This window comes from Canis lupus, chromosome 18, assembly GCF_003254725.2.
Source record: "Canis lupus dingo isolate Sandy chromosome 18, ASM325472v2, whole genome shotgun sequence".
Lineage (NCBI taxonomy): Eukaryota > Metazoa > Chordata > Mammalia > Carnivora > Canidae > Canis > Canis lupus.
Window position 1 is genome coordinate 45,622,447 of NC_064260.1, and position 14,605 is coordinate 45,637,051.

General features: G+C 55.6%; 1 protein-coding gene across 1 annotated transcript in view; it reads right to left on the reverse strand.

Annotated features, from left to right (window-relative positions):
* Positions 1 to 14,605, reverse strand: part of MOB2 (MOB kinase activator 2) — a 60,850-nt gene that overhangs the window by 6,631 nt on the left and 39,614 nt on the right. The window contains exons 2-3 of the mRNA XM_049096300.1: positions 3,249 to 3,550; positions 2,711 to 2,879 (exon numbers count right to left, since the gene is read on the reverse strand). Of these exons, the coding sequence (XP_048952257.1) occupies positions 2,711 to 2,879; positions 3,249 to 3,550 (471 nt within the window). The remainder of the gene's footprint in view (positions 1 to 2,710; positions 2,880 to 3,248; positions 3,551 to 14,605) is intronic.

Here is a 14,605-nt window from a genome sequence, read left to right on the forward strand (position 1 = left end):
TCCATCCTTTTCGTTTTAACCTACAGATGTCACTGTGACTGTGGTGCAGCTGGCTCAGTTTGAAAACCCTCTCCTGCAAAGCGGAGGCCTGTCATGTGTGGTCTCACAATCCCTGGTCTCAGGTCCTCATGGTCAGCTGCCTCCTCCTGACACGGTATCAGAAAGCTGAGAAGGACTAAACAGCACATCCTACTGCCTGCATCCATCCCCGTCCTCCAGCATACCACGTGGGCATTTGATCATCACATGTTATCACATGAAGAAAGTGGTGCAGTGCAGTAAGAGCTCTCTCTCTCTCTCAGAGAGAGAGAGAGAGAGATTACATTCACCTCTTATTCAATTGTCCCATTTTACAACTAGTTATTAGTGTTCATCTCTGTTTCTAATTTATCAATGAAATTTTACTACAAGGCACAAATGCATAGGAAAAACAGCACATGTAGGGGTCAGTCTGGCTGGTGGCAGACCCTGTATCTCAGCTGTGCCATCAGCACATCTACACCTCTGACATTTATGGATATTTCGGGTGTGTCTGAATTTAAGTTTACCATCTTTCATTTACTACCTGTCCCCTTTGGTTCTTGTCCCCCACAACTCCTCTTTCCTGCCTGCTTTTGAGCTATGTTTTAGTGTTTCCTTTTAGTTTGCCAATCATGACTTCAACTACATCATTTACATAACTATTTAGAAGTTGACAACAGGAGTATAAAATACACACACTGCTGTTTTCAGCACCAACCTCCCGCCACTCCAGCAGGAGCACCCAGAGCCCAGCCTGCCACAGTCCCCTCTACTGTGATCCATCAGATGGGCAGGGCTCAAAGTGCCCAACAGGACGGCTCCTCTGGGGCAGGTCTACCAGCTGTGGATGCTCTGGGTCTTCCTCCATCTGAGAAAGGTCCGTATCTCACCTACAACCCTGACTGATATGTTTGCTGGAAGGACGACTTCAGGGTGACTGCTCTTTCCTTCCCAAGTTTTAAAAACATGGCAGAGCTTCCTTGTGGCCCAAGGCTTCTGATGAGCGCTGTGGCCACCTGCCTGTGTCCTGGGGGGACGCGGTGCTGCTGGCTTTGCTCTAGGAAGGATTTCTCCTGGCACAGTTTTGTTATATGTCTGTGTGTGGGCTCATCACTTGGCCTACTTGGAGTTCTTTCAGCTTCTTGAATATGTAGGTTTGTGTCTGCCAAGCTTGGAAAGCTTCCAGCCATTACCTCTTTAAACATATTCTCCATGTGGCTCTTTCTCATCACCCTCTGGGACTCCAACATGACCCCCTGGTTTCCATGTCTGGGCCCTAGGCAGACACGCTGATCCTGGGGCAGCATGCAGCTCTGGCAAACCCACCTTTTTCTCTTCCACTGACTAGATGTCCAACAACTGCTAGGAAAGCAGTAAAGCAGGCCAGGCCCTGGGAAGCCTAAACACTCTGGGGAAGGCAGCTGCAGTTGAGATGAATGAGAAGATTCCCAGTCTCATACCCAGCTCTACGCTCTTTCACAGAGTCTCTTCTCAAACACAGTGATACGGAAGGGCACATGGGAGCAGAAGAAACCAGCTTCCCAACCTGCCCACCCACCAGGCCACCTCTGACACCACTGGGTCAGACATAGCCAGCAAGTGTCCTCTGGAGCATGCCACACACACGGCAGCTCTACAATACTGTCCTGCCCACCTCCAGCATCCTGCTGCTGGGTGGTTTCCTTTACTGAGGGTACTTCCCTCACACATCAGTGTCCTCCCCCCAACTTGCCTGCCCCACCCTTCCCTGGGTGATAGAGTGGAGAGCCAGCTGCGGTCTACATTTGCTCCCATGGGACAAGACCCTAAGCTGTGATATACCAGGGCCACAAGAGTGGGGTCTGGCCAGGCTGAGAGTTAGGACCTCAGTGGGCCCTCAGTGATGGCAGAGCTCCATTTGCCTACGTCTTAGCTGGGTCTGTGCCCAGGAGCCTGGCCAACAGCATCTGTGGGCAGGCAGTGAACTCAGTATAGTATGCATTTGTGCATTCACCAGCAGGGGCCAGCGGCTCATGCGCACCTGCATCAGCTCCTGACCTAGAGCCCCAACGATAAATAGGTGTGAGAAAGGAGCTTCCGTGCCTCCTTGTCAGTCACAACTGCCCCAGGTTGAGGTCCAACTCACTTGGCCTCCTATTTGTAGCCGCCTTCCACTCCATCTGCTATGAGGGGCCAGTGGCAAGCCTGTGCTGTGCGGTGGCTCTCCTACCTGCACCCCAATCAGGAGATGCAGGGTGCCCCAAAGCCCCTTAGGGGTGCCTGCCTACTGAGGACACAAACGTGCACAAGCTTCCGGAAGAGAGTGGCCAGCACCCAGGCCCCAGCCAATGAAGAAGGCAGCCAGTGCCTTTCTCCACCCAGTCCCTCCCTATCCCCTTCCTTACTCCCTCCACACAGAGCAGGAGCTCTCGGGGAAAAGCCATCCTTCAACTGGACAACTAAGTGAAGTAGAGAAGAACCTGCAGCTTCATGACGCTCTGCTATCTAGGAAACCAACCTAGGCATATACTGTGGAAACAGCCTAGCCCCGAGAACTCACCCCGTGCCCCAGCAGGACCCACACCACTGAGCGCCTCCCCTGACGGGGCTCAGCCTCTGGTGTCCCTGCCCCACAGGACACTGTTGAGGAGGACCCCATGCCACCAGGAGACCCTGCAAGGGTGCCAGGCTGCAGCCAGGCAGTACTCACGTGTTGCACACGGCCATTGTCTGGCATGCCTCCCCCGTGCAGAACTCTGAGATGGTGCTGTACTGCAGGTTGACGTGGTGGAAAAACTGTGGTGGCTGTGAGAGAAGAGAAGAACCAGGTGTGAACACCACCACTGCAGAATCGTTCCACGTCCCCAGTGCCCTGAAGGCTCAGGAGGTGCAGCGCTTCTTCCCTTGGACCCCAGGGCAGCCAGCACATGCCACAGACCAGAAAGACACATCCCAGTGCAGAGCACCAGCCCTGGAAGCTGGCCGTGTGCCACTGTCGTGCAGGCTTGGCATGTGTTTGGACAGCGCCAAACTGGGCAGAGAGCCACTGGCCATCTAGATGGAGTCCCCTCTGCAAGGGGCGGGGCAGGCAGACATGCTGTGAGCCCCAGGTCTGCCCGGCGGCTGGAGGTGAGATCCACCCTCCCCTCCCACAGGCCATGGCCTTCCCATGACCTTGGCACTGCCAGCCTTGCAGCCACACAACCACACCACAGAGACTCCCAGCACTGGTAGCCCATCCCTGGTTCAGCCAGGACCTATGCCAGGTCTTGGTGTTGTGGGAGACCCTAAGTGCACGGCAGGGCCAGCCACCAGCTCTGGGAAATCCTCGAGGAAGTGACCAACGGCAGCAGCTGTGGTGTCCTTCCCCACCCCGTGCCCACACGCACTGTTGCTTGCCAGCCACTCGTTCAGGTCGATCTCCCGGGGCAGTACCACCAGCTCCTTAAAGCCGACGTCAGTGATTCTGGACTTGGTGTACTCTGGTTCCAGGTACATCTTCTTCTCCTCTGTAGCAGGCTTCTTTCCATTGGGCTTTGCTTTAGACTTCCTGCCAGAGAGAAGGGAGCAGAGGGTCACTGCATGACAAGCACAGGAATGGGGACCACGAGCTAGGTCCTAGGACAGGAGTGGGGCTGTCCCCGCCAGGGGGACACCCCAGGAGATTCTGCTCCCACTGGGCGCCAGGAGTGGAAGGAAGCTGCCCCATGTCTGTGCCCTCCTCTGCCGTTATCAGAGGCCTATGGCCTGACTAGCCAAGCCATCCTGTCACCACAAGGGGAGAGTGGGATGCAGAGACACAGGCCAGAGTCCTGATGCCATAGGGCCAAACCCGGAACCAACTACAGGCAGGTGGCTCTGAGCCCACTGAAGGGGAGGGGTTGTGGCCACACTTGTCAGGCTCTACCCCCCCCCCCCCCCCACGCATGACTTGGCAGCTGCCTTGGCCCACAGGGTGGCCAGGTGGAACACAGAGATGAGCTTCCCTGGCCCAGCTCCTGATCCTTCGTGCAGACAATTCAGCCAATCGAGTCACCTGCCCTCACAGAGCACCCCCATGCATGACAGCTGGGGCTCCCGTGCACAACCCTGTCCTGCTCCCCTGGGCTCCATCCCAAGCACATGGTGTAGGTTCTGGGCAGGGGCAGAGAGGTTAGCATGAACCAGGCATTACAGAGATCTGCTCACGTGACCACTTTGCACCAAAAGTTTTTTTGCTGAGAAAAATAGTTATTTTCCATAAAAATATACTGTCATACAGAATGATCTTGTTATAGCTATTTTTATGGGACTAAATACAGATTTTTGAAATGTCTGTTTTCATTCAAATCTAGTGAGCATCGGTAGCTAATAAGCCCCATAAATCAAAGTTCTTGGTGCTGAGAGGGCCCTCTCCTTGGTGGGGGAGCCCTGGGCCCCAAACCAGCCTCCCACCAGCCTCCCAGAAGCCAGAGCCACGGCCATGGTGTGTGCAACCTAGGTAAAGAAACCAGATGGAATGTTCCCTAAGAGGGAAGGGTGACCAACACAGTGGCCCAGAGCCTACAGCTGGGAACACGGCCCAGGCTGGGTCTGTCATAAGTCATCGAATGTCCCACTGGAGCACACCCTGGGCAAATGCGCCTTGGAGCAGAGGACGTCATGGAGGGTCACGTGCAGACACAGACCCTCCCGGCAGCGACTGCCCAATGTGGAGGTACAAGGGGACCTCCTGCCGTTTGGGTAGCTGCTCAGAGCACTGCTGTAATCCTTCTGTGCCTGCAGAGACCCCCCAACGTTTTAAGGTTCAGAATTGGGTTCCCAGGGGAAAGTCTGGGAAACTAAAGAAAATACCTAATGGCATGAATGACCCTCTTGGTTCTTAGTTGGACAAGTGAAATCTTCAGTGGCACACACTGACTCGTGGAAACAAACTGAAAATCAACACTATTGGGAAGTCTTACTGACCAGAAAAGGCCACCTTTGGCTATAAACTCTCAAAGAAGGGCCCTCCCCGCCCTAGGCACAGAGCCTCAGGGGAAGTGTGTGCATCTGCCCTGGGGACAGAACAAGATAGCTAGAGGCCTCGGAGTTCCAGGAGACACCTGCTGAGAGCCCCCCATCCTGCTCTGTAGTGGTGAGGGGAGGGAGTGAGCATGCCCCTGCCATGGCAAACCAGCGGGCCCTACTGTCAGGAGAGCCACAGCCCATGGTACCAGGGGCCACCTTCCCCCATTTGGCCCCCTGCAAACTTGGAGGGCTGTGGTTAGGGTGCTGGCAGGGCCAGAGGGCTGGGGGGCAGGCAGGCTGAGGACCTGGACTTGGGACCGGCATACTTGGCCAGGCCCCACCTGCTCATGTCCTCAAGGTCTGCAACACCTACAGAAGAAGAAGCAAACCAGCTCACTCCTGGCCTCTGTCTCTGGCCCAGCTGCCCAACTGGGAATGTACCGTGGGTCTTGGCTGGGGCACAGCCTAGTGGTGGCTGAGCTGGACGCTGCCATCCTAAGGACTCAGGGCACCCAGATCCCTGTGCACCCCTCCCACCCCTCCAGCCCCAGTCCAGTAGGGGCGAAAGGTCTCTGCAGCTCCCTGACCCTGTACTTTTCTTCTGTTTTGAAAAGTTGCTAGCGGTTTATTTAAGAGAAACAGGAAGGAAAAATGCTCCCTGAATGCCAGGGAGATGTTTTTCCTCAGCTTCTCAGCAAATCTTCTCCTTAAAAGGCGATGTGTGCTCAGCCTCCTGGAGCACCACTGGGAGTGGCCAATGCCACGCAGGGCCACAGTGTCCTGGGGACAGGGTGGGACGGACACCCCTGACCTAGAGCTGCCAGCGCTGCCTGGGTGGCTGGAACAACCTCTGTTACATACACATCTGCAGTGAGCACTTCAGGGGTCCCTCAGCCAAGGGGCTAAGTTCACTGGAGACAAATGTGGACACATGCTTCTCAGGGCCCTGTGGTCCCCTGGCCCAGGTTCCCACCCTTCCCAAGAGCATGCACAGGAAACACTGGCCCTGGGAGGGCTCTGCTCACTCCCTCAGATATTCCCTCAGGAAACGGTGGGCAGGCCGCTTGGCTCCCTGCCCCCTGCTCTTCTCCTGACTCTGGTCTCCACTACTGAGTCACATGTCACCCTATCAGAAAGCTTTAAGTTGCCTGTGAGAGCTCCTGTGCCCATAGCCCCTGGCACGAGGGACCAGCACACAGGATGCACCTTCCACCTGTGCCAGTTCTGCTCTGCCCATGCCCCACCAAACATCCATCTGCTGGGCAGACTCGCTGCTCTGCATCCAGCCCAATCTGACCCCCACCCACTCCCTGGTGCTCTATGTACACACCTGCCCACACCTCACTCTGACTCACACCTGGCTAGGACCACATGCTGGGCCTCGACCTCTGGGTCTAGGGGGTCCTATGATCACACGTGTAGGGAGGGCATCCACGGGGGCCTGAGCTGCAAAGCCGGCTGTCTGACCACCTCCTTGCCCTGCCATTCAGGAACCATGGTACCAAGTGATGCGAGGACGAGGCATCAAAACCAGCCTCGGGGCAGCTGTTACTGGAACAGCCACAGGCAGAGCAGCAGCAGGAACCACCTTGGCACAAAACGTCACTGGAGTCTCACACAGACCCGCTTGGGGATGCTGCCTCAGGAAGGCTGTGACACTCTCCTGCTAGGGAGTCCATTACCAGGGGACACTGCAAGCCCCCTTAGGCCAACTCTCCAAGGGTCAGACGGGCAGCCTCGGGAGGATATGGGCTGTGATGTGTATGGTCAGAAGGCCTCAGCCTCCTCACCCTTCTCCCCTGCTGCTGTCCGCATCTGTTCTCCTGTAACAGGCTGAGTGGACAGGTGCATACCAGGCCCGCCAAGCTTGACTTCTCCAAGCTGGTTCCCCTGTTCCCGTCATCCAGGGCTGGCCTGGGACCCCTGGACATTGGTGCAGTTTGGGACAACTCTTCTGCCAAGCCTGCCAGCCCAGACTTCCGTGGAGCCTGGGCATGGAGTCAGTTTCCTTTCCTTCAGTCCCACAGGCAGGCAGCAGATGATGGGTACTGACCCACAGGTGGCAGGACAAGGTACAAACCAGGGCCCCTGTGCCAGAGTGGTCCCACAAGCCCAGCCACACTGGGTCCTTCCCACCCCAAGTTCTGTCCCATCCCCTGCCAAGCCATTTGGCCCCCCTGGGTGGCAAAATTGGCCCTGGCCCTGGCCCAGCCCCATTCCTCTGCTGCCAGCAGCAGTGGACCTGAGATTTCAGAAAACACCTTGTGGCTTCAAGGTGAACAGGCTATGTGACACCTGTCCCTGTGGCCACACAGGTGGAGAAAACAAGACCCTGTGTCCCCCGCTCCACAGGCGCTGAGCTCTGGAGTAGACTCTACTCAGGCAAGGCCTAGAGGTCTGCAGGGGAGCCACACAGCTGGGTTCCTCCTCTCTGGCTCTCCCCCTTACTGCTCACTGGAACCCCCACAGTAGCAGCGATAGGCTGAATCCCAGGCATGGAGTTGCTCTGAAGGGACCCGAAGGTGGACACAAGGCTTTGGCGTGCCACAGGGCCTGCTGGCACTTCAGGGAGGAGTATGGCCACAGACACATGCAGAGAACCCCAAAAGTTCCTATATACTGCTCCTGGTCTACCAGGTGGGCTTCAAGGCTGGGCCATTCATTTGGGAGGGGCCCAGGCTCCACCTGATAGCACTTTTGTACTATCTCTCACATTGGTGGGTGCCCACCCAGTAGCCTCACCCCTTGCTTGCCCCACCCCCACCCCCACACCTTACCACCACCGCAGGAGTAGCCATACTCTGCGCATAGGCCCAGCAGGGTCCCTCTGCCCACGGCTTGGCCTGACACACTTCCCATCCAACGTTACACCACAGTCCCACCAAGAAGGCCCCTCAGTGTGAGCTGGCATGGACACGTAATATATCCACACTGAGCAAGGTGATCCAAGTGTGTAGGAGTGATGTCCGCCCGACAGACTGGGAAGGGTCTGTCGGCCACAGGAGAGGTGTCTCCCCTAAGGATGCAGACACACTGCAAGGGATCCATTGCCCAGGAGCACCTGCGGATGGGCTGCAGCTGAGGGAGCACTGCCCATGCTGATGTGGTGAGCAGTCAGCTCAACCCCAAGGGCTGGCCCCCATGGGCAGATGCAGTAACGCCCCCGCTGGCACAGCCCCACCATCTAGGAGCTGTAAGTACATGTCAGGTTTGGAACATGGGATGCCTCCTTACAGCCTAAGCCATGCTGGGGCAAGGGGACGCTGGCTCCCAGGCACAGAGTGAGGCCAGGTGTACGCAGCAAGCAGGTGCTGAGCCAGGAGAAGAGATGGGCAGGACAGGTGGAGACCCCGGTCTTTCCTCAGAGCCCTGCTCAGTCTGCTGTCCCCCAACCTGACTCCGGCGGTGCTCCCTGGATGCTGGCATCCCAGAACAGCTGAGGTTCTGGCTGGAATGGAGGCCGAGCAGATGGAAGAAGGCCCCCGTGGGAAGTCGACAGAAGCGTGAGACCCTGACCCTGCAGGAGGTAGCTCTATGAGATGGAGAGCAAAATGCCAGGTTACGAGGACCCTATGGATGGATGCATGGACGGCAGACCCACGGGCATAGAGGCCCCACAGAAAGTGCGTCACAGAAACAGAGCCTGTGCTGGTGGTGGTGGTCTGAGAAGGGAAGGACCTGTGGGGAGGGCATCTGAGGACTGAGAAAGCAGGAGCAGGGTGCCCACCTTCCTGGGTGCAGCCCATCACTCCCTACTAACAGGGAACTCCCAAGCCCAGGCTTGCCAAGAGCAGCTCTTTGGGGATCAAGAGCAGCCTCTAGGTTACGCGCACAGGACTCCCTACTCCCCAGGGGGCAACAGGGCCCCAAGTCCAGGCTCCTCCTGACCTTCCCAGGACAGTGATGAGGGCACGGGTTCCACAGAGATGGCACTGACAGCACTGTCACCCCAGATGGCCCACCAGCAGGGTCAGACATCTACCTCAACCCCAGAGTGAAAACCCTAGGGCTTAGCACCACTCCCAACCCCAAGTTTCTGATGCGGCGGGTCTGAAAACCACTTCTGACATGTGAGGTGCCCTGCATATATTGCGTTCTTGCCGCTCCTGGTGCCCTGGTGTCACTATACTCCTTCCTGTCACAGAGCTTTGGAAACCAAACGCTGGGAAGATCCCCCCGGGGACTCCCATCAAATCCCCATGGGCTACAACTGGCCAGGTACTGTGGAGAGGGACGCACAGGTTATTTTCCTTCTTGGTTTAACTGCCTGGCAGTTAACACCCCCAAACAATGCACGCTTTCACAAACCTTTGTGTCCCCTACAAAACGAGAGCCACCAAGATGGAAAAAGCCACAGAAGACTGAGAAAGGTACACAGACATCACTGACTGAACGTCCACGTGAGTCAGGTGCTGCTGCATGCGGTCTGACCAAGAACCCAAGCCACAGTGTTTGCTCAGAGTACAAATTTTACGTTCACTTTTCCATTGGCAGAGTAAGTACTCTTCCTGTGACCTGGGCTGCAAAGTCACCTCCACCGTGAAGTCCTCTCAGATCTCCCCAATAAGAAGGGCCTGGGCCTCTAGTCTCCCACAGCAGCATGCTGCTGCCCGGCCAGGGCAGGCTAGCCTCTGTCTTCTGCAGAGCCCCCTCCCACCATGCACATGCACACAGGCGTGCACATGCCCATGCAGGCACCCACCATGCCCTCCACATTGCCAGTGATGGTCTTGTCCCTGATGTGAACCAAAGACCTGGAGGGGAGCACCCTCAGCTTGTCCACATTTCCAGATCTCACACCTTAGCATTATAAAAGGCCAGCTTGGGCCAGCTAACAGCTTGGCTCTCTGCTCGGAATTCCCCGTGTGGCACACAGGTGGCCGGATGTGGGGAAGGGCCCTGTGGGAGAGAGGGGCAGAAACCAGAGGTGCCCACAGATGGTGGGTGGCACAGACATGCACTCGGTCCCTCCATGCCAGCCACCACCAGCTGGGCTGGGCTACCTGTCAGACCCCCGGCAAGAGGCCTGCTCAGCTCGGTTACACTTAAACACAGAATTGGAAAAGCAAGAGACATTTACTCTCATTTTTAAAATGATGACCTACTAAAGTCTCAGGTGAATGTGAGATATCATATCAATCTAGCTGGGACACTCGGGATGCTGACTCTGGCCGCACTTCTAAGCCCTGCACAGCCCCACAGCTCTGAGCAGGCCTGCCCACCTCTAACGGCCAGCTCGGCCCACTGCTGCCGCCAGCTGATCCCACGCCTGCACCCTCCCACCAGTAGGCCACACGCTCTGCCCAGCACCTGACATGGCTTCTCCTCAGACACAGAAATGGCCCCGGAATGAGTTTCTCTAGACCCCTCTGCAGGTCAGAAAAAGAAACTTAAAAAGCTGTCAGAAATGACTTTCCTGGCAACCCGCACCTCCTTGAGCAGACAGCTGCAGCCCACGTCAGGTCTCTGGACAAGGCTACTCACGGAGAGCTTCCGGTTGTCCAGCCGGGGACAACGGGACAGACACCCTGCCAGTCTGGCAGGCACGGGAGAGGGCAAGGCAGGACCGCCATGGGAGATGGGTCACTGCTGGGCCGCCTTTTCAACCAGACCCTCCAGGGGCGAGCTTCCTCCCATAAGCAACAGGAAGTACCGGCATTTAGGGAAAACCTGACTCCAAAGTTCCTGACCGAATCAAGCCCCCCCTCCCCCGGCCCCCGCCCTGCCAGCAGCTGCATACAGCCAGGACCTTTGTTGGGAGAGTAGCAATCACAGCACTCCTCCCCAAGCTGACCCCTGGGCAGGGCTAGGGACAGTGAGACAGTCCCCACCACCCCCTGCCCCATTCACCTGAGCACTTTGCCAACAGCCTGAAGCACCATTTTGCAGCTGAGTCCAGTTTTGGGGGGCTGGGTGAGCAGAGCTCGGTCTGTGGGGAGGCTGCTGTGATCTCCAAGCATGGTGGGGCAGCGCAGAAACGGGGAGGGAAAGTGGGAGCCACGGCACTGGACTGCCGCTCCCTCCTCCCTCCCTCCCTCTCTCCTCCCCCCAAGGAGACCAGCCAATGAGGACAGGCAGGGAGTGAAAGAAGGGCTCTGGCCTGGCAGAAAAAAACAGCTGCTCCTTTTACAGGCGAAGGCTGGCCAAGTCTGGTTAAATGAGGGAGTGTCTCAATCGCCTTTTCAAAGTGGCGCCTCACGGGCGCTGTGTGGGGTAAGGCCACTGCTGAGGAGACAACCCTTGGGTGGTACCACGTGGCCCCTCTGACACAGAAGGCAGCAGCTCTGCCCCCAGGAGCTCCGGGGCCAATGCCCCCCCCCAACCCCGCCTGAGCCCAGCCCAGCTGACACAAGAGACCAGCAGGGGCAGGGGCGGGGGTGGGGTGGGGGGCTACCTGGGCTGGCCACACACCTGCAGGGCATGGGCATGGGCTTGCAGCACACCTACACTCGTACAGCCTTGGAAAGAGAAGGCTGGCTGGCTCCCAGGACGTCCAGAGCAGGCAACGAGTTGGCACGGGGCAGAGACTGCTCCTGGAAGGCAGACCTCGATAGAAATATCCAGAACTCCCAGTGGGGGTGCAAGAAGCTGAGTGCCCAAGCCTTCTTTGCAGCTGTTCTAAGACACAGGAGGCCACAAAGTACTGAGAAATCAAAGGTCTGAAAGAGGATGGTGCTCTGCTCAGTCCTGGTTTTAGTTCTGGCCACAGGGACAGTGACAGCCTGTCCCCACGCTCACTGAGAAGCCCCACCCCGCCCAGAGCACAGCCAGAGGTCTGCCAGGCCGCTGCACCCAGATGCCCAGGCTCAGCTCTGGCCTCCACTCTCCAAGGCCACATCCCACAAAGCACCCTGCTGACCTTCTCATCTGGCCAAGTTCAACCCAACTCTGCAGGGGCAACCCCAAAGACACTGAAAGGACAGATTAACATGCAACAGCAAAGGGCAGCCTCTGCCCAGCACAGCTGGTGACACTTCCAGCCACCTGTGAGGCAGCGCAAAAAGGGCCCCTCCTCCCTGGCAGAACAGTGCTCCCGTGGCCACCCTGGAGTCAGCATGACCTGAGGCACTCCACTCGCTTGCTGCCTGCCCAGGGTAGAGCCACTAACCAGAAGGCCACACCCGGGCAGGTGGGTGTGGAGGCTCCAGGAGGGGAGGACACAATGTGTGGGGGCTGCAGTGGAGCACTAGAAGAATACTCCAGGCTCACCTTGTTCCACTGCCTTCCCTGGCATCAGAACCAGCCACTTCTCCAGAAGCCCTGGTCCCTTGTATTGGAGAAGACAAAAACCTGACACCCAGCTGCTGGGTGGTACTTTCTTAGGTCCTCTTTGCTGACAGAGCAGGGAGACGTGCGTGCGCTCACCTACATACCTAAATCACCATCTCTGCGCGCCATCTGCATAATGTTGTGCACATGTTCGTCCCAATGCCCCAGACAGATCCGTCACCCATGGATCACCCCAGCCTCCTCCCCTGGCTTATCTATAACCTCCTGCTCCAACAAGGAGACACCTCTGAGGAGCCACAAGGTTCTGTATCACTTAGTCAAAATCACGGCAGCCCGGGTGGCCCAGTGGTTTAGCGCCACCTTCAGCCCAGGGCCTGATCCCGCAGCCCTGGGATCGAGTTATGGAGCCTGCTTCCCTCTCTGCCTCTCTCTCTGTGTCTCTCATGAATAAATAAATAAAATCTTTAAAACAAAACCACGGCAGAGGGAGCTCTGCCCTGTAAAGGCAGCAAAACCAAGGGGCCCAGTATTCTTATTAGTGGTACAGGAAAGTGCAAGCTTCATTTAAAAGCAAATGGGAAAAGCTTTGTGGCCGAGTCCAATGAGATAGAAGAGAGTAAGACAGAATGAGCACCCCACTAACAACCAAACACCCCAGAAAGATACACACACAAAACAGATGAAACCTGTAACCCAACAAATTAGGCAATCTAAGGAATAAAGTGACTTAAAAGAGGATTTGGAGAGGCAAAAGAACTCAAAATAGGAATGAGAAACGAGAGCCCCTGAAATGCAGGCTAACCCAGAAGGAGCACAAGGCCAACTGGCAGGAAATAAGGATGGAAAAAGTGTTTTTAAATAAAAAAAAAGAACAAAGAGACATTCACTTGCATGACAGTGGGGTGACAAGTCCCAGGCTGACCTCCACCACCAGCCGCTACAAACTGGGTGAAATATACAAAACAGCAGGTTTCAGGTACTAACTAGACAACTTGCTGGCGGCCCAGGACAGTGCCTGAGAGTAGGGGGCCCAAGGGTGAGCAGCGATCAGTGCCGGCTGGAGGCTGGGGTACAGGCAGGTGAAGCCCACAAAGGCCTTGAAGTCTCAGATGGAGGCAAGGATTGAAACTGGGGCTGCTGTCACGTGCAGGGCAGGGTGCCAGATGGGCTGCGCTGCCTAGAGAAGGGACTCCAGGAAGAAGGGACTGAAAACCAGTTAAGCCTCTGGCTGGCCACTCGGCAGAAGACTCACAGAGCCCCTCCATGGGGCCTGGCAAAGAGCAGTTATGGGGAACCATAAGCTCATGGGGTGCTCTGGAGGTCGTGAGGGGAGAAGACAGACATCCCCACTCCCACAGGAGACCCTGCGTGCACTCCGTTGAGGCTCCCCAGGGCCTCGGCTGGCTACGGCAGCCCCACAGGAAGGTTTCTCTAGACCTGCCCTCATCAAGCTCCAGCAAGCCTCAAAGGGTTTCTGCTGAACCAACAGCCAATGAACTGCATCCTCAAATAACCACAGCACTCTTTCAGGAAGGACAAAGAAACCCAGGGCTTTAAAAGCACTTGCCACCACAGTACCTAATGTGCGCACGCGCACAGGTATGTGAAGGAACAAAAAATGTTACCCATAACCAGGAAAAGTAAGAGTCAACAGAAATAGACCCAGACACAATAAAGACGCTGGAAGTCACAAAGACTTTGAAACTACAACAATAAATACATTAAACAATTCAAGGATTTACAGGAAAGAATGAACATAATGAGCAAAAGGACTGGAATTCTCAAAAGAGACACAGACATACCAAAAAACAGAAATTTCTAGAATTGAAAAATAGAATATCTAGAATGAAATTATATGGGATATACTTAGCCGATTAAAGAGTGAAATAGAGAAGTTTGTAATAAAAATTTAACATTAAAGTTTATAGAACACAGCTAAAAAGCAGGGCTTGGGGAAAATTTAGAACTATAAACACTTATGTTACAAGAAAAGGCTTAGGGACCCCTGAGTGGCTCAGTGGTTGAGCATCTGCCTTTGGCTCAGGGTACAATCCCCAGGTCCTGGGATGGAATCCCACATAGGGCTCCCTGTAGGGAACCTGCTTCTCCCTCTACCTATGTCTCTGCCTCTCTCTGTATGTCTCATGAATAAATAAAAAACCATTAAAAAAAAGGCTTAAAATCAATGACCTACACAGCCACCTTGAGAAGCTAGAAAAAAGGCATATTAAACCCAAAGGAAACAGAAAGGACATCATAATAGAAATCTATTAAACAAAACAGACAAATAATGAAAAATTAACTAAACACAAAGGTAACTTCAGAAGCTTAAGAGAACTGATAAATTTCTCAGCCAGACTGATGTAAAAAGGGGAGGGTGTGGGGG